The 27,079-nt window shown below is 44.7% G+C and overlaps 1 protein-coding gene across 2 annotated transcripts in view; it reads left to right on the top strand.

Moving 5' to 3' along the window:
• TNIK (TRAF2 and NCK interacting kinase) overlaps positions 1–27,079 on the top strand; it is a 383,386-nt gene that overhangs the window by 275,352 nt on the left and 80,955 nt on the right. For both annotated transcript variants that reach the window (XM_063092797.1, XM_063092791.1), the window contains exons 8-12: positions 1,192–1,246; positions 3,253–3,331; positions 10,569–10,744; positions 15,240–15,306; positions 18,650–18,854. In XM_063092797.1, the coding sequence (XP_062948867.1) occupies positions 1,192–1,246; positions 3,253–3,331; positions 10,569–10,744; positions 15,240–15,306; positions 18,650–18,854 (582 nt within the window). The remainder of the gene's footprint in view (positions 1–1,191; positions 1,247–3,252; positions 3,332–10,568; positions 10,745–15,239; positions 15,307–18,649; positions 18,855–27,079) is intronic.

Here is a 27,079-nt window from a genome sequence, read left to right as displayed (position 1 = left end):
TAGGAGAAGCATATTGTTAGAGATGGAGATTGCACAGGCAGAAGTGGGGCGTTGGCTTAGAAAATTCTTATCAGAGCATTCAAGTCAGTCTGAGCACAAGAAAGAACATCAGGGTATGAGAATCTCTATTTTACGTAGTAGTCTACTTACAAAATAGAAGATCTTTGTTCATCCATTTAGCAAATATATTGAGCACCTACTACTGTGACCAACTCTGTTCCAAGTGCTGAAGATACATCAGTGAACACTGCCATCGAAAGATCTTCCTGTCCTCATCTTACTAGGTTAAACCATATGAAATTGCTGCTTTTGTAAGTTAAAAACAATGGACTCTAAATAACGCCAACTATATGATCCAGACATTCCACTCCTAGGTATTTAGCAATGTTTGCAGAAGCTTTATATGTAGTATCCCAAACTGGTAATAATCCAAATGTCCATTAACAAGTGAATGCAAAAACAAACAGTGCTATATCCATACAGTAAAATACTACTGAGCAATAGAAAGGAGTAAAGTACTGATACATGCCACATCACCGATGGACCACAAAAACATTATCCTAAATGAAAGAAACTGGATGCAAAAGACCACATATTGCATGATTCCGTTATATAAAACTTTGGAAGATACAAACTAATCCATAGTGATAGGAAGCAGATTAGTGGTTGCCTAGGGACAGGGGGGTGGGGTTGGGGACTAGAAGGAAAGAGGGAGGGACTACAAAGGAGCAAATGGGATCACTGGAGGCTGATGGATATGTTTACTGTCTTGATTGTGGTGAGAAGTTCACAGGTGTACACGTTGTCATACCTTATCAAATGGCACACTTCAAACATGTGCAGTTTATTATATGACAACTAGAGCTCAATAAAGGTCTTAAAAACAGTCAAATAGCAGCAATTTCGTGTAGTTCAATTGAAACATAAATTTTAGTGATGAATTAAGTTTTAGAACCTTATATTCATTTTTCATACCTTTATTGAAAACCTACGTGTCAGGCACCCTGAAAGATATTGTCAGTGAAAAGTGAGTGAGGCTGATTCTGCTTTGAAGCTTAGAGGGAGAAATAGGTTTAGAAACAGACAACTGAATGACTTTCCCACAGGCAGTTCTACAACACTTACCAGGTTTACCCAAGTTGTCCTTTATCGACTGGATTTATGCGTGTGTCTCTGCCTTCCCTCTTTCAGAGCGACTTGTGGTCCTTGGGAATCACCGCCATCGAGATGGCAGAAGGTGCTCCTCGTAAGTACTTTCCTCTGGGGTGAAATCTGTTGCTGGTCCTCTCTGTGGGTACTAGAGGTTCCTTGCCAGAAGCTGCAGTTGCTTTACTTCTGCTATGCTGAGCCCTGCATGGATCTGAGCTGGCATATGTAGAAAGCAGAATCATCTGACTTAGATCAGCCAGGAAGCCATTCATTTCAGAGCTGCCTGAGGGTCTCGTTTTTATGAGGAAAAAGGAAGAAAAGGAAAGCAAACTTTAGGAAGTCTTGTTGTTTTTTTCAGATTCAATGTGTGATTTATTCTTGAACTACTCTTCATCTGACATAAAACTGTGACAAACCCACAAAGACTATATATACTCCAACATCTGAAAATTCAAAACTGATTTTCAGTGCACGGGTTATGCAAATGCTGGTACTCAGTTGCTATCACTCCTCTTAAAATACTGATGTTTAGAATTTTAGATTTTCCTGCTAATATTTGAGGCAGAGGGCTCTGGTAATCTTGAGTACCTCTCAAATCCCTTAAGATCTGGAGTACTGGCACCGCAGAGGTCTCTGTCAGCCACTGGTGGCCATGAGAAGGTGCCTCATAGACTTCACTCAAGAGGCAAAACTGACCTAGGGCCCTGGCTGCAGCAACGGCACTGCGGCTGCGCCTCCCAGGGGCCACTCCCCATCAGTGACTGACTGTGGCAGGGACCCTTTCCTGGAAGACACAAGATTCCTTTGTGGGCGACTTTCACTCGAGTAATCTCCTGTGGTGTTGTCGAACCCACCTTGGACTGCAGGACAGTCTGGGACACTTCCACCTCCCTTTTGTGTCTCTGCTGTACTCAGGTCAGACATGCATAGCAATCTGATGACACTGCCCACCCTGTCTGGCTCCCTCCCTTTTTCCTTTCACACAGGACTTTCCCCCAGCAGTATATTCACATGTTAACACTGCCCTGTTGTCTGCTTGTCAAAGGACCAGGACCTAAACAAGCCTTTCATCTGCATGCCAGGTCATGATACTCCTGACTTTTTACCTTCAGGTTATCGTTGTCTCCTTATTTCTCAGTCTCGAGTTGGTAGAATTCATTCGTACCATGATTAATTTGTAGTGTCTGTAGACAAAATTCCCCTTATTCACAATGTTAACAGGCATTTATGAATCAGAAAAATAATATATTGCAATCTGAAAACCATATTATCATTCTGAATGAGTTGTAGACAGGGCTAAAAATAAACTTCTACCCACAGAATCCTTTGGCTTTTAGGGAACATATATTCTTATTCTGAGTACAAAGAAAAAAAATACTCCCAGATGTTTGAAAAGTAAGCTAATAAAATACTTTGACTAAAATAAGAATGTATGAGTATTTTTACTATGAACTATAATGTCATGTTTACAAATTGAGATATTTTTATAACTTTGTTTTCCTGCCAGGCTGTTTGACTTAATCCTCTGTTGTCCTGGGGCTAGTGAATTTAAAAACAAAACAAAAGAAAAATCCATCATGAAACCTGAAAAGCCATTCAGGATATCTGGAAACAGAGAGAATGGTGTTCTGGGCTAGTGCTATAGACTCCAAAAATCTATGTAGATAACACTGTCTGGATGAGCCTTCAGTGTATAAGCAATAGACTGTCGATTATCAAATATATTTTATTTTATGGCTTAGGCTTTTACTAATTAAAAATAACTTGCCATCTCCATCATAGTTGTCATCTGATGCTGTTTACTTTGAATGGGTATTTACAGCAAAGACAGCTAGTTGTTAAACCCTTTAGCTTAGTTTCCTTAAATATGAAGTAAAATTATATTCTCTGGAAATGTTAACAATATCTGTTTGAAACGTGTCATATTTTAGGAGACTCCTTTAATTAGACCTCAGCTCTTTTAAGTGCTCACCAAACGGAAGTGCTCGCCAGTTACATGTGGACTCAAGGGGTCACTTGGCAGAATTATCCGCACAGCCAGGACGGGCTGGCCTGGGTTTTGTGTCCTAACTGGAGCGGGCCCTTGTTTTTGGTCTCTTGCAGCTCTCTGTGACATGCACCCTATGAGAGCTCTCTTCCTCATCCCCCGGAACCCAGCGCCTCGGCTGAAGTCTAAGAAGTGGTGAGTTTGGTCTTCAGTGCTTTGCAGATCTAAGGGTGAGGTGTCCCTGTGATTTGTGTTTTGGATTAGCTCAAACCCCTAGGTCCTGCTGACAGGATTAGATTTATATATACTAAGACTTTATATATACTATGACTTTCCATATGCTGTCATTCATCTTAAAGTACATGTTGAGTACCTACTCTTTGTACAACAAAATCCCTCACCTGCAAGGTAAGGAGCTATTGGCTAAAATGGATAGTGGAGCCCAGTAATAACATGGAAGTGCTTTGATTTATAACCCCAGTGTTATCTTTCCTGGCAGCTCAGAATATCTTATCAGTGAGGGTGATAGTTTAGAGAGTCAGCCTGTTAGATTGGCTGACTTCTCTTCTATTCCTTAAGACAATACTTCCCTAAGTGCATATACACACCTGGTAGTATTGGAGATGATTTCTCTGGCACGTGCATGGTTTTACTATTGCTTTCTCTTTATGGCAGGTGATACTAGCTTTTTATTTGGGGCAGTGTTGTAACCTATTGTTTTAATAAGCATATTCATGTAAAAAGGTGACTTCACTGAAAAAAAACTACTACACAAACAGTGTGAGTGTACGGCAGAATTGTGTTGATCGTGTATGGTTGACTGAAGTTTGGGAAACAGAGTTCCTCAGGTTCAGCCAGCAGTTGGACTTTCGGCTATTTTGTGTACTTACATCGGGATCTTGTCTTTTTTTTTTTTTTTTTTTTTTTTTCGTGACCGGCACTCAGCCAGTGAGTGCACCGCACCGGCCATTCCCATATAGGATCCGAACCCGCGGCGGGAGCGCGCCCAGCGCCGCACTCTCCCGAGTGCGCCACGGGCTCGGCCCCATCGGGATCTTATTCTCTAACAAAAACCCATTGCTTCTCCATTTTCCCCTATGGAAAGGGTATATGCTCCCTGACATATTCTTGAATCTCTGGTTCCTCTTGCTCTGGGGCCAATTCCTTCATCACTAGTGACCTCCTATCTTTTTCTGGAGACAAATCCCAGGCAGTTAAACCATGGAGGGACCCAACCCTCCTGCCCCTTTTCACACCACTTCATGACCAGGCCCTTGACGGGACCCCCTCGTGCTCCCCATCCACTGCCCACCCACGGGTTCACCCCAACCTTACAGAGAGCAGCCTGAGTTCATACCAGTCATCTAGCGATGACACAGCAGCCCTGGTGGAACAAGAGAAAGGCACGCTGAGCTGAGAGGGGGAAGGAGACGGCAGCCACGGAGTTGCCAGGGCCGGCCAGGGGGAGAGTGGAGTTGCTATTGGTAACAAGGCAGCCGAGTGAGCGTTCCCTGCCGCTCCTTCCTCTGCAGAGAGTCACTGTGGTGAGAGGCACTAGCCTCTCCCCAGCAACAGGCTTCCATTGGGCGTCGCAGGGCATGTGATCTGTAGAGTGCCCACAGGCTCTCCTTCCTCTCCCCTCCCTGGATCAGACTCCCGGGGAGAGGAGCCAGTCCAGCACTACCGAGGCTTCTGTGGGGTTTCTGCTTGCCCTTCGTGCCAAACTTCCCAGTGGAGCCTGCTGGAGACCGTAGGCTCCACTCACCCTGTTCCCTGCCCTACCTTCCCCTGCTCTCCCTTCGCTGCTGCAGGACAGATATTTTGAGCTTTTCCCTAGAGAAGGACAAACTGGCCATCCACAGATGTGTATTAATTGTGAACACTTAAAAGCCTGGTGATAGAGCATTGCATTTAGATTTCTGGACCTTTCTGCAAAGACGCAGCAACACTGCCGAGTAGCTCCTGCTCCCTTTTAGGACAAGAGATTGTCCTTCTGCACTAGCTGCCTCCTCTCCCCAACCCTGAAGCCTGTGCACTGGTCATCAAACTTGTCCTGTTTTCATCCTAACCCAGGTCTGCACTGCCCCTTTGCATGACCCGCCTGACCCCACAGAAAAGTGAACGAACAGCCCCCGCACTCCAGCATTGGTTTTCATTGATCCTGCCCCAAAAAACACCAACTCTGCACTGACCTTGTTTGTTTGAGAAATGCAGACATTGGGGAAAATGCAGGCTTTTTTCTGTTTCAAACCTGGACAACGAGAACTGATTTTGATAGTGCTAGAGGGAGCTGGGGACTTCATGAAGCAGAAGGAGGCCAGGCCCCCTTCCCTGCCTTGTAAGGGCAGTCAGGTAGGAGCGGGAGTCGGGAGACCAGTGCTGTAGGATGGGGAAGGAAAAGGGACCTGACTGTTTGAGAGTGAGGGGGAAACAGACGGCCCGGTGATGTGCCATTTCTCACTTAGATCCCAGCCCTTATACAGGTGGTCGTGCAGCCTGCATCCATACGACACTTGATGTTCGACATGACTCCTGTTCCTTGCAGTAGAACTCCAGTTTATAAGTGAAAATATTTAAGCACTTCAGAGTTCTTGATCTCAAAAGACCAGGTCCAAAGTGATTTGAAAGAAGTTAGGGTTTCCTTTAGTAAACTCTAGTGTTTGGGAGGAAATGAGACAAACGTTTTGTTTATTTTTCTTCTTTTGCTTATTTAAAGGAGAGGACTGCTCCTCCCAACCCAAAAAACCCCAAACTCCAAAATGTTTTTTTTATTTCCAGCTCTTCTCTACCTAAATGAGTTGTCAGGTCAAGTGCACTGTTTTCAGTGTAGATATCAACACAGTACCCTGGGGGAAGGGGGTGCCATTGTGGTAGAGACAGGCCTTGAACTCTTCTCATTATAAGCATTCAGTTGAGGGTCATTTTCAACTAACATTACCGAGTCTGCAACATACAAGGCATACACCAGCCTCTTCATGTGAACACTGTTTTCCTTGTGCCTTTAAGATCTGGGGAAGAAAGGCAGTAGCACAGCTCTTTCCCCTACCGTTGTGGAAGGAAAGGAAACCACCCCCACCGACGGGAGCCTGGCTCTTCCTTCTCACTGGTGTGAGCAGAAGCTTCCCTCTAAGGGAGTCCTGAGGTCTTGGTGCTATCAAATGCTCAGGCCACTCAGCCCTTTAACAATGAGGTCTCTGGGAAGATTATTACTTTAGTTGAATCGGAGGAAACCAAGGCTGCTGTCACCCTCCATCTCCATGTCACCACCAGCAAGGGAACAGTAAGGCTAGGACTGCCATTTCCTCCTCCCGTATCCTTCTCATGGGTGGATTCGACAATGAGGGTAAACCATCTTCTTCAAGAAATTTCCTCCTCCCTTTTCTACCCTGCTCATCCACCTTGCCTGTCCTCAGGAGTATTCTTAGCACCAAAGCTTCCCTCCAGTGGTTTCTGGGGAAGGGTGGGGATGACATTGTTCCTTTAAGAAGATGGTCAATCTTGTTCTTTTCCCACATACCCTTTACATTTGAAGAGTCCACACAGGCAAAGCAGCAGTCTATTGAGATCATTAGCAAAATCCTAACTGCTTATATATACAAGATCGCCCTGGTCCAAACCACTCTTGCTCCAGATGTAGACGTCGAGGCCTAATGAGACTGAGTGGCAGATCCAGACAGAGTCCTGGGCAACTTCCTGGGAGAGCCAGCCTGGAGCCCACCCTCTTGCTTTTACTCCAAAGGTTTCAGTCACCCCTGTTCTTTGATAATACACCAGTTCTGATTCTTGCTGGGATGTCAGCCAGTTTTGTTTTAAAATATGACAAAGCTTTTGTGTGTGTATGTGTGCGTGCACGCACACCCTTTAAATGAAATTATAATACAAAACAAACATCAGAAGATATTTCGGATAGACTGAATTTGCTAGTAGCAGCGTGACTTTGGACTTTATTAAAATCAAAACCAAAACTGCTATAGAAACTTGAAATTAACCTTCTTTGCACGGTCTCCTTGGAGATAACAGCCCTGTTGACTCTTCCTGCTAACCTATCTAACCCAAATAAATATACGTGTAATAATTCCCTTAAAGAATGCTATCTTTAACAAAAGTGGGGAATAAACAACTTCAAATTTCTGCTCTCCAATCCTGAAGGCAGCTGCTCTGTTCCTTAAGCCTAATGACAATCAGAGGTTGCTGGGACGTTGTCATCATAGTCATAGTCATAATAATGACGATAGCAAACACATATATGGCATTTATGGTACCAGAAACTGTTCCAGGTATTTCGCATGAATTAATCATCAGAATGTTCTTTTGCGATAAGTACTAATAACATCCCCATTTGCAGCTGGGGAAACTGATGCACAGAGAAGTTAAGTAATTTACCCAAAGTCACATAATCAGTAGGTGATGGAGTCCAAAGTAGAGAAAGGTAGGTAGTTCTGGGAAATACGGCAGGGCCAATGCAAATTTTAAAGGTCAGATTGCATTTAGGGAGTCTGATGATTACAGAAAACTTTTAGCCCAACTGATTATAAAGGTTAATGTAGTAATCTTCCAAGCATTTTGAATTCTCCTAGCCCAATTTAACGTATAAAGACGATAAATGTGGGAAGATATAGTGTTTGGTGGCAGAGGCAGTAGAATTAGTGCCTCAGACTGTAAGCACCAGGCATTAACACTGATCTCTCCATGACAACCCGTGGGAAATTAGTATCACTATCCTTACGTGGTTTTTTGTTTTTTTTTTTTTTTCCTAAAGAGACAAAACTAAATTACCAGCAGCAGAGATTCAGCAATAAAGTTATAAATGTACTTTAAACACATTAGAATGCTCAGCAAACAGCCAGGTAGTATTCGACATAGGTGAAGTGTTTTTGCTTTTAATTAAAAGTGTAATTAAGCATATTGATTCTTTGGTCATGCTAACTTAAATAAGAGACAATGAATCCTTCTGTGAAGACTTGTTCTAAGTAAGCATTATTTTCTCTTCAAACGGTGCCATTTAAAGAAGACATGGAATACATGACCAGCTTTTTAGTTCTGCACATTGGGGCTCATCCTTTGGGCTCAAAGTTATTTTCTTAAATATCTCTTGAGGTTCCCTACACCAGGAGAGATACTGGGGAGAGAACTCCGGCAGCTGGCTCCTTTAAACTCCTTGAGCAATATTCCATCCTGTAGATCTGGAAATTTCTCTTACTGTTTTTGTAGATGTCTGTACCGGAAAATGGAGCATGCAGTCTATTGTCTGGATCTCATTTTTTAAATTGGATACGATTTCTTTTATTTATCATCCTCTAATTAATAGTTAAGCACTTTATAAAAAACAAGCACATCCTTCTGGTTGCCAGCAAGAAAAAGGGAACTGCCATTCACATTCCTTGTGAATATTTAATAGCTTTCTGTCTTAATTTGTTTTTGTTTTTATCTTTTTAATACTGATTTTTCTACCTAGAAAAGCACTGTGTAGAATTTGTCTATTTCTTTACACAGGTTAACCTTGTTCTCTTCAGTTTATTCCTTAGGAGAGTTCATTTGATTATTTTTTTGCGAAGTCTCTCCTTAGATGATATCATATTTATGCCTCCACAGGTTTATTCGATTGATCTGAGACAGAAAACAGCATCTGCTCTCCACACCTCCCTCTCTGTCCCTCACAGGCACAGATTTGAAGTTAGCCACATTGCAGTTCTTGCCGAGAACTTTCATCCACACATTCATTCATTCATCAAACACATGCAGCAGGTAGCGTACTCATGATACAGAGATGACTCGGCACATCCTGCCACTGCTGAGAATTCCCAGTGTGCAAGAAGCAGGGATGTGAGCTGAGGAACTTAACAGGGGGTGCAGAGTGTCCATGCTTATTTCTAGTCCACAGTCCTGATTCATCCTGGGGTGGCCCTAAGCACAATAGGTTACATTTATTCCTATGTAAAATATTTTAAAAGCTTGAACATAGCTTAGAAATATAAAGGAAAAAAATACCAGTAATTCAGCACTTTAAGAACATGGAATAAGGTGAGAAACTGCTTTGACCTGGATGGTAGAGAGCAGTGCATATTTGCATTTGAATCTTGAACATGTTCTAATTGTGTTCTTTGTGGTGAGGATACCTCTCAGGCCTGAAGCATACACACACATACACACACACACACACACACACACACACACACACACACATGAAGTATATATGTATATATGAAGTATGAATGTATATATGAGTATACGAGTGTGCAGGGCCTGCTAGGAAGCTTGGGACAGACGTGCTCCTGGGATCCACTCCTGTAATTCCACAGTGCACCATGGGAGGGCGACAAAGAGCACAAAATGGATTCCTTAGGCTCTGGGCAGGGTGGGGAGGGAGACCAAGGTTTTGCCCAGGTGGATTCCTTAAGCTCGGGGAGGTGGAGAGGGTGAAGTGCTGAGCTGTCAATGCAGTGCCTTGAAAAGGCATGCTATAGAGTTGTGAGCTTAATTATTTATGACTCTGGACAATTGATTGGAATTTCAGCAAGAACATGCATGCCCAAATCATAAATCTTGGCTAAAGTCCACCGTTAAATTTCTACCACATTGTGGACTTGCTGCCCTAATCATTGATGTCGGGTCTCTCACCAGCTCTTCCCTGCCCCTGTGCGTCTCTGGCATAGGGTTTATCTTTGAGGAAATAGAGCCTTTCTAGAGGGAGATAAATTTGCTTCTGGGTATGAACTTAATCCTTTAAAGTTAAGTTTCCAAGTCCCTGGGCTGACAGCAAAGATACTCATACATCCTGTTCTTATTAATTGAAAAGCAAAGTTCAAAAATGATTTTGAAATTACCAGTTAAAAAATTTGCCTAAACATCACTTTACCATATAAGAATTTTGCTTATTTCTACAAAATGCACTTCCCCTTACCATCCAATTTGGTTTTTCTTTTCTCCAGCTTGCTTTTTCTGCCTCATTTAGGCAGCTCATCTCAGCATCCCTGGACATACATACAGTACAGTGTTCTCACTCCTAGCTTTAGATTTTCACTGATTTCCTACCTTCCTGAACTATCTTTTCTCCAGATTGCTTTTCTCCTAATTTTTTTAGGCCCAGCTCTGGTTTCCTCATTCCAATAGCCCATTCAGATATGGTTCCCATAGGGTTCTTTTCCTTCTCCGATTCTTTTTGATCTTCTGTATAATGTCATGCATAAACTGTGTACAAATGTTTCCATGTGCATAACTACCATATGTTACCTCAACTGTGTGTTGATGGTGCTGGTGCCTCTGAACCCCATTGTACCTAATACAGTGCTAGACCTATTTTGTGATTGGTTGATTCCTATCCTGGCCTATCAGACCATTTTTTATTTTTTTCGTTCTAGCATTTCAGAAAATATGTCTGTTTTTCTTTGGATTGTCCTTTTATTTGTGTCCTTTCATCTCTTTTGTTTGGCAGGTCAAAAAAATTCCAGTCATTTATTGAGAGCTGCTTGGTAAAGAATCACAGCCAGCGACCAGCGACGGAACAACTGATGAAGCATCCGTTTATACGAGACCAGCCTAATGAGCGACAGGTCCGCATTCAACTCAAGGACCATATTGACAGAACAAAGAAGAAGCGAGGAGAAAAAGGTTAGATGCACATTTGTATTTCAGCAAGAGCAACAGAAGAGGGAGTGAATTATGGGCTCTTCCTGTGTCTGGAAGTGACGGTGGGTATTTCAAATGGGCCTGCAGTATCTCTTAGTGTTAGGGGCCACCTCTGAGATCACAGCCTCTGGGCACCGCTGGAAAGAGACTGCTGAAGTGGAGTCATTCCTGAAGAAATAGAAATGCAAGTAACATTACCTCTTCCAGCCACTGAACAAAGCCATGTTGAGTGATACCATGAAACGCTTTAATATGACAAGTGATTTTCTTAATTCAAATGAATATTCATGTTTAGAAGACTAAACATCTACAGAAGACAGACAGTCTAAAGAAAAAATTCATCTAGTTGACATTTTTCTGTACTGACAGTCTTCGACATTTAAGTTTTTGTGCTCTGAGGCTCATTTCTAATTCAGTTATTTAGAAGTCAGAAAGAATTTCCTTGTGGTTGCAAAGATATGAATGATCATTAGGTTGCTAGGCTTGCTATTTGGAACATCAGATTTTGAGCTGAAGGTCACTTAATATGCTTCTTTATTTTATAGGTGCAAAAACTCATCTCTTCTGACTCTATGAGTACAAACTTGGGGTCCTGGGACTGTGCCCTAGTTGTCTGAATGGAGGTTTACAGTTCCTTACCTAGCATAGGAATTGTATGCTAATATTATATGTCAGAAGACATTGAGGTGAGCTGCCTAAATGCAGCAGAAAATGCAGGCTGGAGAAAAGTAAACCCAAGGTTGGATGAGTAAGGAGGGAGTGCATTTTGTAGAAATGGTAAATGAACTTTGATTAGGTGATTTTTTTAAACATGTAACTTCAGAATCACTTTTGAACTTTGCTTTCTAATTAATAACCCCAATTAACTCATGAATCATGGCTAAAGTTTACCATTATTTTCCACCACGTTGTGGACTTGCTGCCCTAATCATTGGTGTGGTGTCTCTCACCAGCTCTCCCCTGCCCCTGGGCATGTCTGGCACAGGGTTTATCTTTGAGGAAATAGTGCCCTTCTAGAGGGAGATAAATTCGCCTCCAGGTACTATGGCTAGCTGAGCGTGGGTAGGGACAAGGTGAGGAAGGTTGGGGAGTGGGAAGGGAGAAATGGAGAGGACGTGCAACGAGGACTTTCTGGGTTGAGGGAAGGAGGGAGCAGCTGGTGGGGGAGATGACAGTGAGAGGCTGTGGCGCTGGAAAGGTGGGCATGAGGATGGGAGGGAGGTACATGGCAATGTCCTTGTCCTCGCTTCCCTCCTCTCCACATCAGTCCCCTTTCCTTCAGTTCAGAGGGAGCGGTGGAGGCTGGCAGACCACACAGGATAGAGGCTGCTCTCCTTTCACTTGCATTTCCCTTTTTCTCTGCCTCCCTGATTCATACCCCTAACATGGGAAGGTGTGAGCTGGGGATGGGGTTGTGAGCAGTGTGGGAGTCGAGACTGGATTGTAGAGGTGCGATCAGCAGAGGGCTAAGGTAAGAGGAGAAATCCTCATTGAAGGTACAGGAGAGTGTTCCTTTTTCTGCAGCTAGCCACTGGGACTGAAAGGAAAGTGTGTAATCAAGGTAGACTCGGGAGTGGGAGGTTTTGAGGCTAAGCCAAAAAAGGAGACCCATCTCCAGTAGCTAGTGGGTGGACAGGGATAAGATGGCAGTCAGACCCCAAGGGGCTGGGAGGCCAGCCCAAGCTGGAGGAACTAGGCGTGAGGAGAAAGGAGGTCAAGGTCAAAGTAGGGAGATCAAGGTCAAAAGTTCCAGGACCGCTTTTTCAACTGTCCTTTGTCAGTGGTAGTCTTGGGCCACTCTGTGAAGTCAAAGTTTGTAAGGGAATATTTTAGGGCAGTGTGTCAGACATGCTGCAATTAAATGCCAATTTCTCTAGGAAGGGAATTTTATTATACTCTGGATATATAAAGTATATTAAATGTTCAGACTCTGTTTTTAGATTCAAATTCTGGGTTCACATTCCAGCTCTGCCCCATAAGTTATATGAAACTTGCCCCAGTTTTCTCATTTTTAAAATAGGGTGGTTGCCTGGCAGCGTTGCAAAGATTAATGAGATAATGCATGTAAAGTGCTTAACACTCAGTAAACATTAAGTGTTCTTATTTAGGCAATTCTTCATTACCTGTAATATTTTAGTACTACTCAGCAGTACTTTCTGAGATCTCATGACCCATCTCTCTCTGACCCGTGAAAAAGAGTGAGTAAAGCTTCTGCCTCCAGTTGTTTTCACATTTTTGGGCACAAACTCAGAAATGCGACTCAGAACTCATCGTGCCAGGAAGATAGGCTGTTTTTAATGTGTTCATACTCTGCAGAGTGGAAGAATAAGATTCTTGGAAATTAACTGTATTCAAGAGTTATGTGATAATTTAAGAAATCTAATTCTGTTTAGGATTAGGGCCACCAGAATCGCAGTTCTAGTCTTATTTTTGCTCCCCAAGGAAAAGTATTTGATCAAATGAGATCTTATCCCATTTGCTCAGTTTGATCAAATGACCTAATTTGCTTCTTCGAATACTTTTTTACTCTCTTGGTAACTCTTTCTACAACCAGCTCTTGGTAGAATCAAGTAATTTTACTTTGCATTGCTTTATTTTTTTCAATCTGATATTTTTTCCTCAAGATATGTTGACACATGCTAATTTAACCCTGTAATACAAAAGCGATCAAACCAGAATCTGGTAAAGTATTAAAATTGAGGAGCCTGACAAATGAAGGTTTTACCCTAGGGGGTAGAAGTAATTGGAGTAATTATGTGCTTCTTTCCCTTGCTTTAATTTCCTTTATTACATAAAATTTCTGCATTTTACTTTGAACTCTATTTATCCATTTTGGGAAAGTTTGGAAGATTAAACTTTCAGTATGGGGTATTAAAACACTTTTGCAGATTATTTACATTTTGGCAAAATAATAATTTAAAAATAAGTAGACTGAAAGCTTCATACATACCTAAATATATGAAGCTAATTTGTGCTTTTAAAAAATACATCACACTTTTGGCTTTCTTTCGTTATCTCTTTAATGGCTAAATAGTGTGAAAGGCAAAGCATGTTTATCGAATCCAAGTTCTCACCATGTGACTGCTGCCTCCTGGTGGTAACATAACCAAATTGCAGATTCAGTTACTTTTTAGGGATACTGAAATGTCTTCAAGGTTGCAATTTCTAACCCACAGCTATGAAGAGATAGCAGTAATGTGACTTGCTTAAAAGCTCCTCCTTTGCTTAAAAGCTCCTCCAAGGGCTCCCCATTGCCCACAGAAAAGTACTCAGCGTGACATTTATAAGGATCAGTGAGCCATTTTATCTGTGCTGGCTTTTATCCCTCATCTGCTTTTCCCACACCCAGACACCTAGCCACTCACAATTCTTTGTTTCCTGAACATGTCATGCATTGTAATAACTGCCAGCCTAACTCCTATGGGTATGTTGGTTGGAATGCCCTTTGCCCACCACTTCCAGCTGCCAGCTGCCTGGAGAAGGGCCACTCACCTTCCAAGGCCAAGCTCATTTTCTCCTCAAAGACTTCACTGTCCCCTCCTCCATTATGACCAGTGGAACTAGTGGCTCCTTTCTCTGACGTATCATTGCTCTTTTAACGTACTTCCGTTTAGCATATAATATGTTGGAAAGAGCACTGGTTTTCAAGTTGGAAAAGTTCTGGATTGAATTCTAAATCCAAATCCCAGGTTGACTTTTTATTGAGATGACATTGGTTATAGCATGTCACCTCTTATAATCTCAGTTTCCTCGCTTGAAAAACAGGCATTATTTTAGAGGATCATTATGAGAAATAAATGAGAGAACATAGGTAAAGTATCTAGCATTAATGACTGGCATGGGAGACACCCAATAAATATTCGTTCCCTTTCTTCATAATCAAGGAGGCTTTGATTATTTAATTGTCTCTCCCATTAGATTCTGATCTCCTCCAAAGCAAAGACTTAATCTTATTTATTCTTACATGTTAACTTGCTTAATGTTTTACTGAATTAAATGAATGTCTCTAGTGGGTCAATCAAAACACATTTTAACTATATTTTTTAATAGCACCTTTTTTCAAAAGTGTCTTTGTGGTATTTACCAAGGTAATCTAAGGGCAATTTGTGAATCCCTGTAAATCATAATAAAATCCTACTTTAAAAATGATTAATACCATCAATACATTAATAAGTTTAATATGGGTGGCTTGATAATGGGGGTTAAAACAAACAGAAATGCCTTATGTGAACATTAGGCATTGAGGACAGATATCTAGAATCAGCTGGGACAATCTCAAATGTGGTTAATTCCATTTATTTAAAGCCAGCTGGTGGAAACTGTCTAATCCCAATCCAGGAGTCCTGGAGCCTGTCCCAGCTCAGTGTGAACCACAACTCTTTGGGCCTCAATTTACTCACATATAGAAGGGGTGAGTTGGGCTTTACTGGGCTGTAGCATCATCTTAAGCGCTGACATTCTGTGGGTCTCTCTTCAGATGAGACAGAGTATGAGTACAGCGGAAGTGAGGAGGAAGAGGAGGAAAACGACTCGGGAGAGCCCAGGTAGGAGAGCAACACCCAAGTCTTCTAATTTTCACATTCTGAATTGCACTTGTGTGAAATTCACTTTCCTTTTGATTTATAGGTTCATTTTTAAGAATCCACCAGGGTGGTCTTATTTAATTTACTGCCCACAAACATACTCATTAGTTTGGGAAAATTTCCCTAGGCAGACTCTTACAAAAAAATGGAAATCAGCATATTCTTTATCTTGTCCACCAAGATTTATAGTCTACACCATAAGACCTTGTTTCCTCCCATATACAAATGCAGAATGGATAGGAGGCAATTATCTGGTGTTGAAGGACTAAAAGTACTTAAAACGGCAACTTTCTGGAGACCTAAGTGGTATTTTCATTACTTCATACCTTTGAGAAGCCCATTCAGGCAGCCACTGTCCTTGTCACATGCCATCCAGGGGGAAATAATTTCCAGGAAATCAAATCACATTTCAGAGGTGAACTCTAAGTAAAGACTTCCATGCCATTCCTGTTGTCACATGTTGGTCCCCAGAATCAAGTGCTCACTGATTGTTGGCATCCCAGTGTTTTGAATTTCACTTGACTTTGATTGCGACTTTCTTCTAGTCTGTGTTTATAAATAACGAAGGCTGATGTGCTCACGCTGCCAGGATTTCTCTTTCGTGAGAAAATTCAGCTGGCAGAGGCTTGGTGAGGCCAGGGGAGCGGGCACCTACACCATGGTGCAGGCACTATAAATGGGAAGCCGAGGGTCACCAGGGTAAAGTTCCATCCTCTAGCCATCCAGTGGGTGGAGCCTGGTGCTCCAGAGAAGGACCAGTTCCCTATGGCTGAGGCACAGCTTCCTGACTAGGAAGGGGCCAGCTCAGCCACTACTGCCAGAATGAGCTAGATGCTGTGTGATCTTTTTTGTGGGGGGGCTAACTCAGACCTACCAAACTGGGTTCCTGCAGAGCTACCAGAAGAGGGTGGAACTGAGCTTACAGGGGCAGCCAGTTTTTCTCTCTTCACCTGCCACAGTATTTGTAAAGATCACAAATATAAACAATATATTGGCAGCCCCAAGTTTAGCTGCATAAAGATGATGTCAAGTAGTGACATGGAAAATGAACATTCCCGTAAGGCAAAGGACCAAACACCCTGTTTTCAGAGAAGTTGTACACTATTTTTCAAAAGCTGACCCAGATGGCTGTCAGCCCTCTGACCACTCTTTATAGAACCAAGAAACCCTGTCTTTCTAACACTTGTTAAATTGCATTGTTAGGAGTCACTTAGTGAGCCAACCCAGCTGTACATTAACACTTCAGTAATTGTAACAGGTCATTGTATCGCATTGCAGATTATGTTCCAAGTCCTGTTTTTATGGATGCATCTAATTAATCTTCATGGAATCCTGAAAAGTAGAAAAGGATGATGGTCATCTCATTTTAGAAATGAGGTGACAGCTCAAGGGTGGTGACCGGGTCACACACAGCATTAATGACTGAGTCACTGATACAGCTCTGATCTCCTGACACTGATTCAATCCCAGTCAGTATAAATGGAGCATCCTGTGTGCACGTGAGGCTGGGCTCCCAAACCCCATTACACTTACACAGAGCAAGTGGCCTATGTAGACAAGCATACTCATTTGGGGTTTGTTTTAGAGTTTTACACAAAGGCTATTAAGTTTTAGAGGAGACTTGTTAGTAAACTCCAAGCTGTGGAACGTCACAAACAAAGCCTTATTATGTCATTTTATGGCAGCATCTCACACAGTACACAAACCACACTCTAAAACAAAGCCTTGATCCTCTTGTCAACTGCCACCAGCCCTGCTCCTCCCCCAGCAGCCCTCACTCCACTTCTCGTCACCACCACCACCACTGCCAAGACAGAACCTGCAAGTCATCCCTCGCTCCACACATCAGATCTACCACCAGGCGTCATTAACTCTATCCCCAAATGCTTCTTCCAGCCTCCCGTTCTGGCTGAGGCCCCCCAACCCCCAGAGCCACTACAGCAGCACACCAGCTGCTGGCTTTGCTTGCTCTGGCTGGACAGCGCTGCTGGTGTCACCTTCTGTGTGAGCCCTTCCGTGCGTGGCTTTATCCCACCTGCCCTTCACTCTGCTGGGAAGATGGGCTGGTGTTCAGTTCCTTGAAGAGGCCACGCCATTCCCACCACAGCCCTCCAAACTTGCTTCTCCTTCTTTTCCTTCTGCCTGGAACATTCTTCCCCCTGCATCCCCTGTCTCCTTCCAGGAGACGTCTCGCTGACCACCCTTCTAAAGTGGAGGCCTCAGTCCCCACCTCAGCACCCTGCCGCTGTCCCTCTCAAATTGTTCCCCTTTCTTGTCTTCTATGGATCCTATTAATACCTGAAATTATATTATTTGCAATGATTTGTCTGTTTCCCCTACAAAAAAGAACTCTAAAGAGAGAATTTGTTTGTCTGGTCTGCTACATAGCAGGTGCTCAGTAAATGTGTTTAATGGAGGTATTTCAGATGGGAGCTTCTGGAAAGATTTTAGGGGCTAGATTCGAATAAACAGAAACCATTTCCCATCTCTTAGGCTGCTGTGCAGAACCAAGGACTTGAGCTGTTCACCTGCAGTTAGATGGAGTAGGGCAGCTGTAGACCACCAGTGAAGGAGGTGGAGTTTGTTGATGTCCTCTTGCTCTTTCTGTCACACACACACATAATCATCTTACAGATGAGGAAACTGTGGCTTACACAGACTCTAGGAATCAGTGAGCTGTGTTGAAGTCGCAGCTGTGTCCTCTGTGGCCAGGACAAACCCTGTAAGCATGGGCAGTGCCACAAGTCCTGACTTGGGCTGAGCAAACTTGGGTTCAGATCCTGGCCCTGTGTCGCCCTGGACTCAGGCGTTTTCCCTCCCTGGCTCCCCACGTCTTCACGCGCCTGACCTCTGCCTCGTGGGCTCTGGGGTGAGCGGTCCAGGAGGCTGTGTGGGAAAGGGAGGTCTGTGCTCGTCCACGCAGGGTAGTTCCTTCCTGCTCACGGTTGTGCACTCTCGTTGCCATTCTTAAATGGGAAAATAAGCCAGTCTGGGGCTCAGGGCTTGCACGCTCACTGAAGTCTTTTGCCGTGTCTCCAGCGTGAGGCAGTGGCGTGGACGGTCCTGGAGGGGTGACGGCACCAGGCAGGTGACGTCCCCCTAGGGATGGAGACGCGTGTGTCTGCAGCAGTCATAGTGAAAGGAGGCCGAGCGCCAGTCTGTCAGCCTGACTGTGGGGACCGCACCAGCGGGGGCCGAGGAGCTGCGCCCACGTGCGTGTCTCCCTCCCGCGCAGGGGGCAGTTGCTGGCCCCGCGGTTCTCCCGGGGCTCCCGGTGATCCTGACCGCTCTGTCCTGCCCACAGCTCCATTCTGAACCTGCCGGGGGAGTCGACGCTGCGGCGGGACTTCCTGCGACTGCAGCTGGCCAACAAGGAGCGCTCGGAGGCGCTGCGGCGGCAGCAGCTGGAGCAGCAGCAGCGGGAGAACGAGGAACACAAGCGGCAGCTGCTGGCCGAGCGCCAGAAGCGCATCGAGGAGCAGAAGGAGCAGCGGCGGCGGCTGGAGGAGGTGAGCGCCCGCCCGGCCACCCCGCACCCCTGCACCCCTGCACCCGAGGGTGTCAGCCGCGCTCGCCGCCCGGGCGTCCGCTGTGCGTCCAGCTGCCACCCTGGAGGCTGGGCCACCGCTGCTTGGAGCACACGCACCTTGACTGCAGGGGAGGAGGAGGCCTGGCTGCTCCGGCAAACAGAGGCTCCCCTGGCTTTGGGTGGTGGTGGTGTGGTCACTCAGAAAAGTGGGCGAAGGCCTCCACCCCTTCAAGTCCTGCTCATGTAGCCCCTTCTCGGTGAGGACGTCCTGGGCACCCTCCTCAAAATCGCACCTCTACCTCCAGTATGTCCTGTTGTCCTTCCCTCTTTTCACCTTCAAATATACTTCTCTATGTACCTTTATATGTCTGCATCTGCCTGCTAGAATGTAAGCCCTGTAAGGAAAGGGGATTTTATCTCTTCTATTCCCTGATGTATTTCTAGTGCCGAAAGCAGCGTCTAACATATAGTAGGTGCCTCATAAATATTTGTGGAATAAGTGCATTAATATCTGAGTGAACAAGTCAGTGACTGAGAGGTGAAATATAAGCGTTAACTAGACCACAGTGAATAGGCAGGTAAGTGAGATGCCAAACACAGAAAAGCAGGGCCTGCCTACTCACACTCCTGAACACCAGGGAAAGCGTTTCACAAGTCCTTCCCCACACACCTCTCAGTACCCAGGGCCTGTCCGCCAGCTTGCGGGCAAAACCTGCCTTCGGCAGCAGACCTGCTGTCATCTGTGTGGGAGACTATATTGCCAGCCACAGTTTCCTATATGGCTTGTCCTGGGCAAGGCTCTCACCCTCGTGGTTTTACACACGTTTGTTAAACCCTCCTTCCCAGAACCTTGACCAGATCTCCAAGGCCTCCTTCCTCTGCCAGATAAATCAAAGCTGCTAGACAGTCAGGAAGACAAGAGTGTGCAGCTATTGGGGAAGGTGGGCAGCAGATGAAAGTTCACTAACTGCACAGCAGTGGGGCAGTAATTTTACTGGGCTCCCAACCAGCTTGCTCTTCATTAACAGATTTACAGCGATTCACCTGCTTGTCAGGTGGCTACTGCAGAGTTAAGGGGTGGTGAATTGCAGACACCAGGAGCAGATTGCTTTTTAAATGGTACATCACGGTCCAGCCTCCTAGTTTAAATCAGCGAAGTCCTCAGTTCTAGTTTGCAATAAATCCCATCAACTTCATTATGTCCCTGGAATATTAGTTTCACACCAGCAACAATAATACCCAACAGTTGCAACTATTGAGTGATTTCTGTATGCCAAGTACCAGGCAGGATGCTTTGCTGATATCCAATATCTCATCCACTGTCATTATCTCTTTGCATATATGCATTATCCCTCATGCAAAGTGCAGGTAACTGGTCCCATGTTGCAGAGCTGGTAAGTGCAAAGCCAGTATTCACACCCGGGTGTCCCTGATCCCATCATCCATGCAGGCCCTGAGACAGTATGTGCAGATACATAATCAGGACCCTGAATATGATCCTCAAAATTGGAGCTTTGAGTCTTCTGCAGGCAGCAGTAGGCTAGTAAAGCACTTCTCAATCTAAGAGTGAGTCTGTGATAGGGTCAGTGTGAGCAATGCTTGGCACGTGAGAAGTTTGAAGTCACCTGCTATCTGTGTTCTAGGATTTACACTGTAGTAGAGAGAGGCGCTGTAGTGCTGGGGGCAGAAACCTTCAAAGGAACCATTGGGGCAGGGCAAAGTGAGGTGTGGGTGTTAATCAGGCACCTCTCAGAAGTGACCTACATAGTGTAGAAGTGGGAGGTGCCTGCACGACCTCTGGTTACCTCCCAGCCTCAGACTGAAAATCTCAGACGGGTCCTTGCAGCTGCCCTGTGTCATCTCCTTCAGCCCACCCAGGCCAGTTATAGCCTCTTGGACTGGCCTCTGGCCCAGGGTCATACTGTTCCTTCAGTCTCTCAGGCTTCCTGAGGCCCTACTGTTTGGATCCAAGGCCTGCTCCTTTTGTCTTATGACCGAACCTCTGTCACCAGCTGGGCACTCAGGCTCTGCCCTGAATCCTGCCTTTCCTGCTTCTTTCCTGGCTGGTGGTTTATTCCCTCCAAGAGCATTTCCTAAAGTCCCCACTTGCTGGATCATCACACCCCAGGAACCTCGACCATTGCCTTTTCTATATCTGGTTAGTGGGTTCCTTGCCTAGAGATTTGCTATACTTAGTTTCAGGCTAAAGGCCCTTACCATGTAATCCTAGAAAGTCCCCCCGTCATCCCATAAAACATTTAAAATACTCAAGAATGCACTCATGTGCACATGGGTGTGCACACACACAATCACTTATATGAATCTCCCTTTCTTTTCTTTCTTTCTTTCTTTTTTTTTTTTTTGTAATTTTAACACAAGAACTCTTGGCCCTTGGCTCTAGATCCTCAAGTAGTGCAAAGCCTTTTCAGAGAGTGCATTGTTTTGTTTTGTTTTGTGGGTTTTCTTCCTCTCATACCCAGTATGATATATTTGAGCTGTATACGTTTATTCATGAAGTTCCTAGAGTAATAATTTCTAATGCTCAAGGAGCACTTACCATGTGGCAGGCACTCTGGTCAGTACTTTACATGAATTGTCTCATTTAATCCTCACAAAAGTCTCCAGCAGAAGGATAGAGCAGCTGAGTCCTAGAGAGGTTAATAACTTCCTAGGGGTCACACAGCTAGAGAAGAAGCCAGGTTTCAAAGCCAGGGGACTGCACTGCAGAGCCCATGCACCAGACCCCTGCCTCTGTCCTGCCTTTGGCTGATAAGCCCTCATCAGCGTGCCTTTCTGTATCCCTCACCTGGCCTCCACTTCTGTGGTCTTTTACTCTAAACATTTAGGGGTTTCTGAGCAAGGGCAGAGAAGCTGTGCCCAGCAGGTGCTCGTCTTTGAGCTGGGTTCTGTCTCTCGTGCTGCTGTGCTGCCAGTTGGAGCTACTGCCAAGACCTCCTTTAGGTCTCTTCTCCTGTGGCATTTCCCGGAGTCTCTACCGTGGATGCGAGTCAGAGTTCAGCTCACTGAGGCATGTGCATCCACAGAGATGCAGCCGGTAAGTCCTGGCTTGCACAGAAGGTGTCAGCATGCTGGAGACACAAGCCCTGTGCTCTGTGTACCAATGAGCATGAGCCTGGCTTCTTGCCAGAAGCAGGAACACTGGCCACGGGCATCAATAGATTATACCAGCTTTATCTTGTGACGCTTTATTTTACCCTGCAGCTCCATAGAGAAGAAAAAGAAATACTAAACACCCAGATGGCTGTAAATTCTGAGACCCAAAGTAATGAAGTCTCTGCCACCAGGGACTCCCCTCCTGCATCCTGCTCCTGCTAGACCCCATCGTGTCTGCTACCCTGGCCTGTGGTGACCACTTGGGTTCCCGGCATACTGAATAGGAACTTGGACTACACTGTCACATGGAAATGTTAAAGTTCATCATTCAGCTTGAGAATTTAGCTTCATTGTGGGGCAGGTGGGCTTTCGTAGGCATCCTGGGAAATGCATCTCCATTTCCAAATAAAGGCCCCTCAGCCTCCCCTTTGTAAGATAGCACTGTGTGGGCTGCACCCTTTGTATTCGGTGATTTCAGATGTCACCTCCCACTAGAGGATTTCTAAGGAAGCCCTGCATGTCCTTTGCTATTTATGGGTAACCATGTGGATTTGGCTAAGTTCTAAATCAGTGTCTGTACTCGTATATTCTTAGAAGGACTTTGACTAGATGTTGAATGTAGTCATTTCTCAGTTCTATGAAAAGAGCAAGGCTTTAGGGCAATTAAATGGTGGGACAAGGCTCTCAGCTTTTAAGCAATGATGCAGCACAGTTTGTAACTAAGTTCCAGGAACTTGATCACACTCAGCTGAAGTAAATGGGTCTGTCAATATTGAGAAAAGTACAAAGAGGGTGTCTTCTATTTTTATTCAGTTCGGTAAAAATTTCTGTTACTTAGCCACACAGAGTACAGCTTGGTCTGTTCTGTATCACAGTTAGGGTCCGAGAATGGGACTTTGAGGTGTTGAGGCTCCTACTCTGTAGATTTGTGGTGATGTGTGATACTGCTCAAGAGTTTTGAAACATTAGTGATTTATATACTTGTTTCAACTTGGTGAGAGCATTCTATACCTTCATGGGGGGGGGTAATCTTTTAAGTCACAGGAATGAATCAAATTGACCCCAGGTGGACCAACCTGCTCTATGGTAGTTTTATTCTTTGGGGAATTGCATTAAGTTTTTTTTAAGCCACTGAGGTCTCATTTAGTATCCTTCAAGACCATCATAACATTGTCCAGTTATAAAAACAACCAGTTCTAGCTTAAAAATATACTGTTTTGGTTCCATCGCCTGAAATTTTTTTTGAAGAAATACTCCCTGTACCTTTTTGGCCAATGAAGCACTAATGTACAAAATAAGAGCCTGGCAGCTAAAGATGGGTGTTCCTCCAACATTTTATTATGAGTGACTGGGGCTTTCAAGGATGCTGGGCTCAATTGTAAGGCAGAATTGAAGCCTTTGTCCTGTGCCTATAGGACAACAAACATTTAGTGAACACCTGTGCCAGACACTAGAAATACAGTCTGCCCTTGTGAAGACTAGATCTGGGAAGGAAACAGGCATTAAGCAAATAATCACCCAAGTAATCATTTATTGTCATTATGATGACTGCTAGGGTGGAGGACAGTGATGGGCTCAGGGAGCACCCCCTTGGGACATGGGCCTCGCCTAGTGTGGAGGCAGCTGGTCAGAGCCCAGCTCAAGGAGGGGAGAGGGGCACGTGGAGATGTTAGGCAGGGAAGTCAAGGCACAGTCATGCAGGGCTTTGTAGGCCAAGTTCATTACTTTTAAATTTTATTCTAAGAAGAGTGGGAAACCATTGAGGTATTTCAACCACGGGAGTACAGTCTGATCTGCCTTTTTAAGATGAAACTTTGGCTGCTAGAAGGAAAATGACTGGAAGGAGCAAGAGCTGGTGGGAGAGACAGACGCATCGGGTGGTGGTGGAGTGGGGATTGAGAGAGAGCTGTAGCCTGGAAAACACAGGACGTGCTGGTGGATCATATGCTGGAGAGGAGAGAGAGCAGGCCGTCTCGATGCTGGGCTGGAGCGTGCGGTAGAGGAGCAGCATCTGTCTGGGTGGGAGAAGGATGAGAGCAGTTCAGAATGGAACAAGATTAAGATGCATAAGAGGCAGCCAGGGGTGATGTCGAGAATGCAGTTGGAGTATGAAGATATAGCCATGAAAGAGGGTTGAGGATACAAAAAACGGGAACTGCTGGTTTGCAGTAACGGAAGCATTCACCGAGAAAAGAGAAGAGAGTCTGGCCTGAGCTCTGAGAACTCAAAATAAGGGAAGAAAAGCCAGCTAAGACAATTGATAAGAAAGTAGAAGGAACACCAGGAAAGTCTGATGCTGTGGAAGCAAAGAAAATTGAACATTCAGGCCTAAGGATGGAGTTAAAGGGGCCAGCTCTGCAGAGTGCTGCCCAGAGGTCGAGTTAGGTAACAGCATCCTTTGGTTTCAGTGACAGAAAAGATATTTAAAACGTAGTTTTGTGTGGTACTTTCTAGAAATGCTTTCATTTTCTCTCTGTTTGGGGGAAGGGAAGCAACTTGCTCAGGAAGTCAGAAGATCTGGACTTAGAGTGAAAAGATGTCAGTCTGCATTTGAGGGCCACATGTCCTACCTCTAGGCCCTGGCAGTTCTCTTCAGTCTTTCCACACTCCCACTTCCTGAGCTCTACAGGAAGGTTAATAACAAAGCTTCTACCTGCCACCGAAGTTGTTCTGAGTATTATCCAGAAAACTGGACATGAAAGAACTTTGTCAACTGCCAAGAGCTGGACAGATCTCACTTCTGAAGGACGGGTCAAATCCAGCTTGAATATTGCTAACGAGCCCCGCCTCAGGCTTCTGTTTGGAGGACTTTCCATCCTTACATGCTCATCCATTTGTCATGGGCCTCTGCTCACACTCCCTCCCAGTGTTTGCTTTTCACTTAGGGGGACCAGGCCAGTCGCACAGGATCTGCGCCAGCTGGAGCCCCCTCGCAGAGAAGCCTCTGGTGTGTGAGGTTGTTCTTCGGAACCTAAGCAGTTTCTCCCAGAAGCTCTTAGACGCTCCCCAAAAGCAGGAGGCGAGGTTACATGTTTCTTTAAGAGTCACCGTGCAGGACAACATATTGAGGCTCTGAAAAGTCCTTGGGCAACAGAGGATTTGATAAAATTCTGTTGAGAGGAAAATGGTATTTTGGTGAACAACACTGACTCCAGACCTTAAGATGCAAGGTACAAATCCCAGTTTCCTTCCTTATTAGGTGTGTGACGCTGGCTAAGTTCTTTAACTTTCCTGGGCCTCAGTTTCCTCCTCTGTAAGACTAGAAATAACAATAGCATTTACCTCATGAGGCTGTTAGGAAGATTAAATGAGTTAATTCACAGAAAGCCTCAGAACATCACCGATACATAGTGAGCACTCGGTAAATATTAGCTGTTATTGTTATTGGCATAGGTGTCTTTGACTAAAGTCAGAGGAATAATTTTCGAAAGTTTGAACTTCTTTAAATGCTGTAGTAAAACCTTGATTTTGTTAAAATATATATACTAACAGGTAAGCTTCTTTTCATGCTTTGGGAAGAATATTTGTTATAATACTAGGAGAAATTCAGTTAACGCATTAAGAGAAAAAAAAAATGTCTAATAGCTTTTAAATGGCCAGCTAGCAGGTTAGTGTAAAGGACACCAGCTTTGCAGGTCAGGAGGCCAAGGATTAATCCTAGCTGTGTGGCCTGGGGCAGATCACTTAACCTCTCTGAGCATCAGCTGCCTTACATGCAGTCAGTATGATAATACTTACTTGGCAGAATTGTTGTGACAAGTAAAGGAAACCATATACATAGAAGGCTTGGCACAATGCCTGACACAAAAATGAATTGGTACTGTTGGGTGAATGTGTTATCGTTATCTTAGAACCTTTGATTTCAAAGAATAGTTAATTTTGTTTTTTACTTTAATGGCTGTTTGTATAGATGGGATTTCCCTATTCTCTGCCTTCCTTAATTCCATAATGTACCTTCCCTGTCTACTGTAAAACCGGACTTTTCCATCCCTTTTGAGGGCTTTATTCCTAGAGCACCCCATTGACTGCATCTTGCCGGGGTGTCTGCTGTTCACTTAGCCAGCAGTCCTGGCCTTGCCAGCACAACGAGGCTGCCCATTCCTCATCCTTCTGGGTGCACCTCGCCTCACAGGGTCAACTGCCACCTTGAGAAGTCTCCTCTTCTCAGTCAAGCCTAGAGGACCCCCTGGAGAAAAGCTGCCTTTTGATGGATTCTTTCATCAGTGTTTCTTGCTGTCATTTCCAAAACTATATAATTATTATTCCATCATTGCCAAGTGGCTGTTTAAATCTCATCTCCTACCAATATCTAAACAAAACCTATAAGAAGACAGAGATCTCGTGACATCTGAATAGTAAGCTTCCAGGCATCAGGGACACGGGACTTTAGGAGTGACTCTTTCACCAGTAAGGTAGAAATAAGGCGGTCCAGTAAGAGACTGCCTGGGTTTGAATTCTGGCTCTGCCACTTACTGCCTTTGTGATTTGGGGCAAGACATGACTTCTCTGTGCCTCAGTGTGCCCATTTATGAAATGGGATAGTAAAGATTTAAAGGACTAAATAAATTAATACATAGAAAGCACTGCCTGCATGAGTTCAGGTGTTGCCCAGGAAAGGAAAAGCCTATGTTTCCACCACCTGCCTTGTTGCCACCCTGAGTCATCTCTTGCCAGGGGGAGGGATGGTGCCAAAGGCAGCTTGAGCAGACTCTGTGGGTGGGTAGAAGCCACACACAGGAAGACCAGCATGGCTTTTCCCCAGTGCAGCATCCCCACCACTGTACCCAACTCCCAGGCCGTAAGCCGGAAGAGAGCACCGTGAGCAAGAATAAGTCTCTGCTTCAGGGCCTGCAGTGTTAACTCATTGGCACTGCTGAGAAGTGGCCTCTAATTCACTTAATCATTAACTGCAGGCATCCTAATATGTCCCGTGCGCGGTGCCCAGCTGGCAGGGGGCAGAGCAGTCCTTTATTCCTGGATGTTGTTAGCATCAACAGGAAGACTGAACACTTTCTAGCTGGGTTTTTGCTCTGTTATTTCAATCACTGAACAGAAACTTTGAAAAAGCTGGAAACCAGGCTGGCAAACCGG

The sequence above is a fragment of the Cynocephalus volans genome, chromosome 1, assembly GCF_027409185.1.
Source record: "Cynocephalus volans isolate mCynVol1 chromosome 1, mCynVol1.pri, whole genome shotgun sequence".
NCBI classification, from domain to species: Eukaryota; Metazoa; Chordata; class Mammalia; order Dermoptera; family Cynocephalidae; genus Cynocephalus; species Cynocephalus volans.
This window is presented reverse-complemented; position numbering and strand designations above follow the sequence as displayed.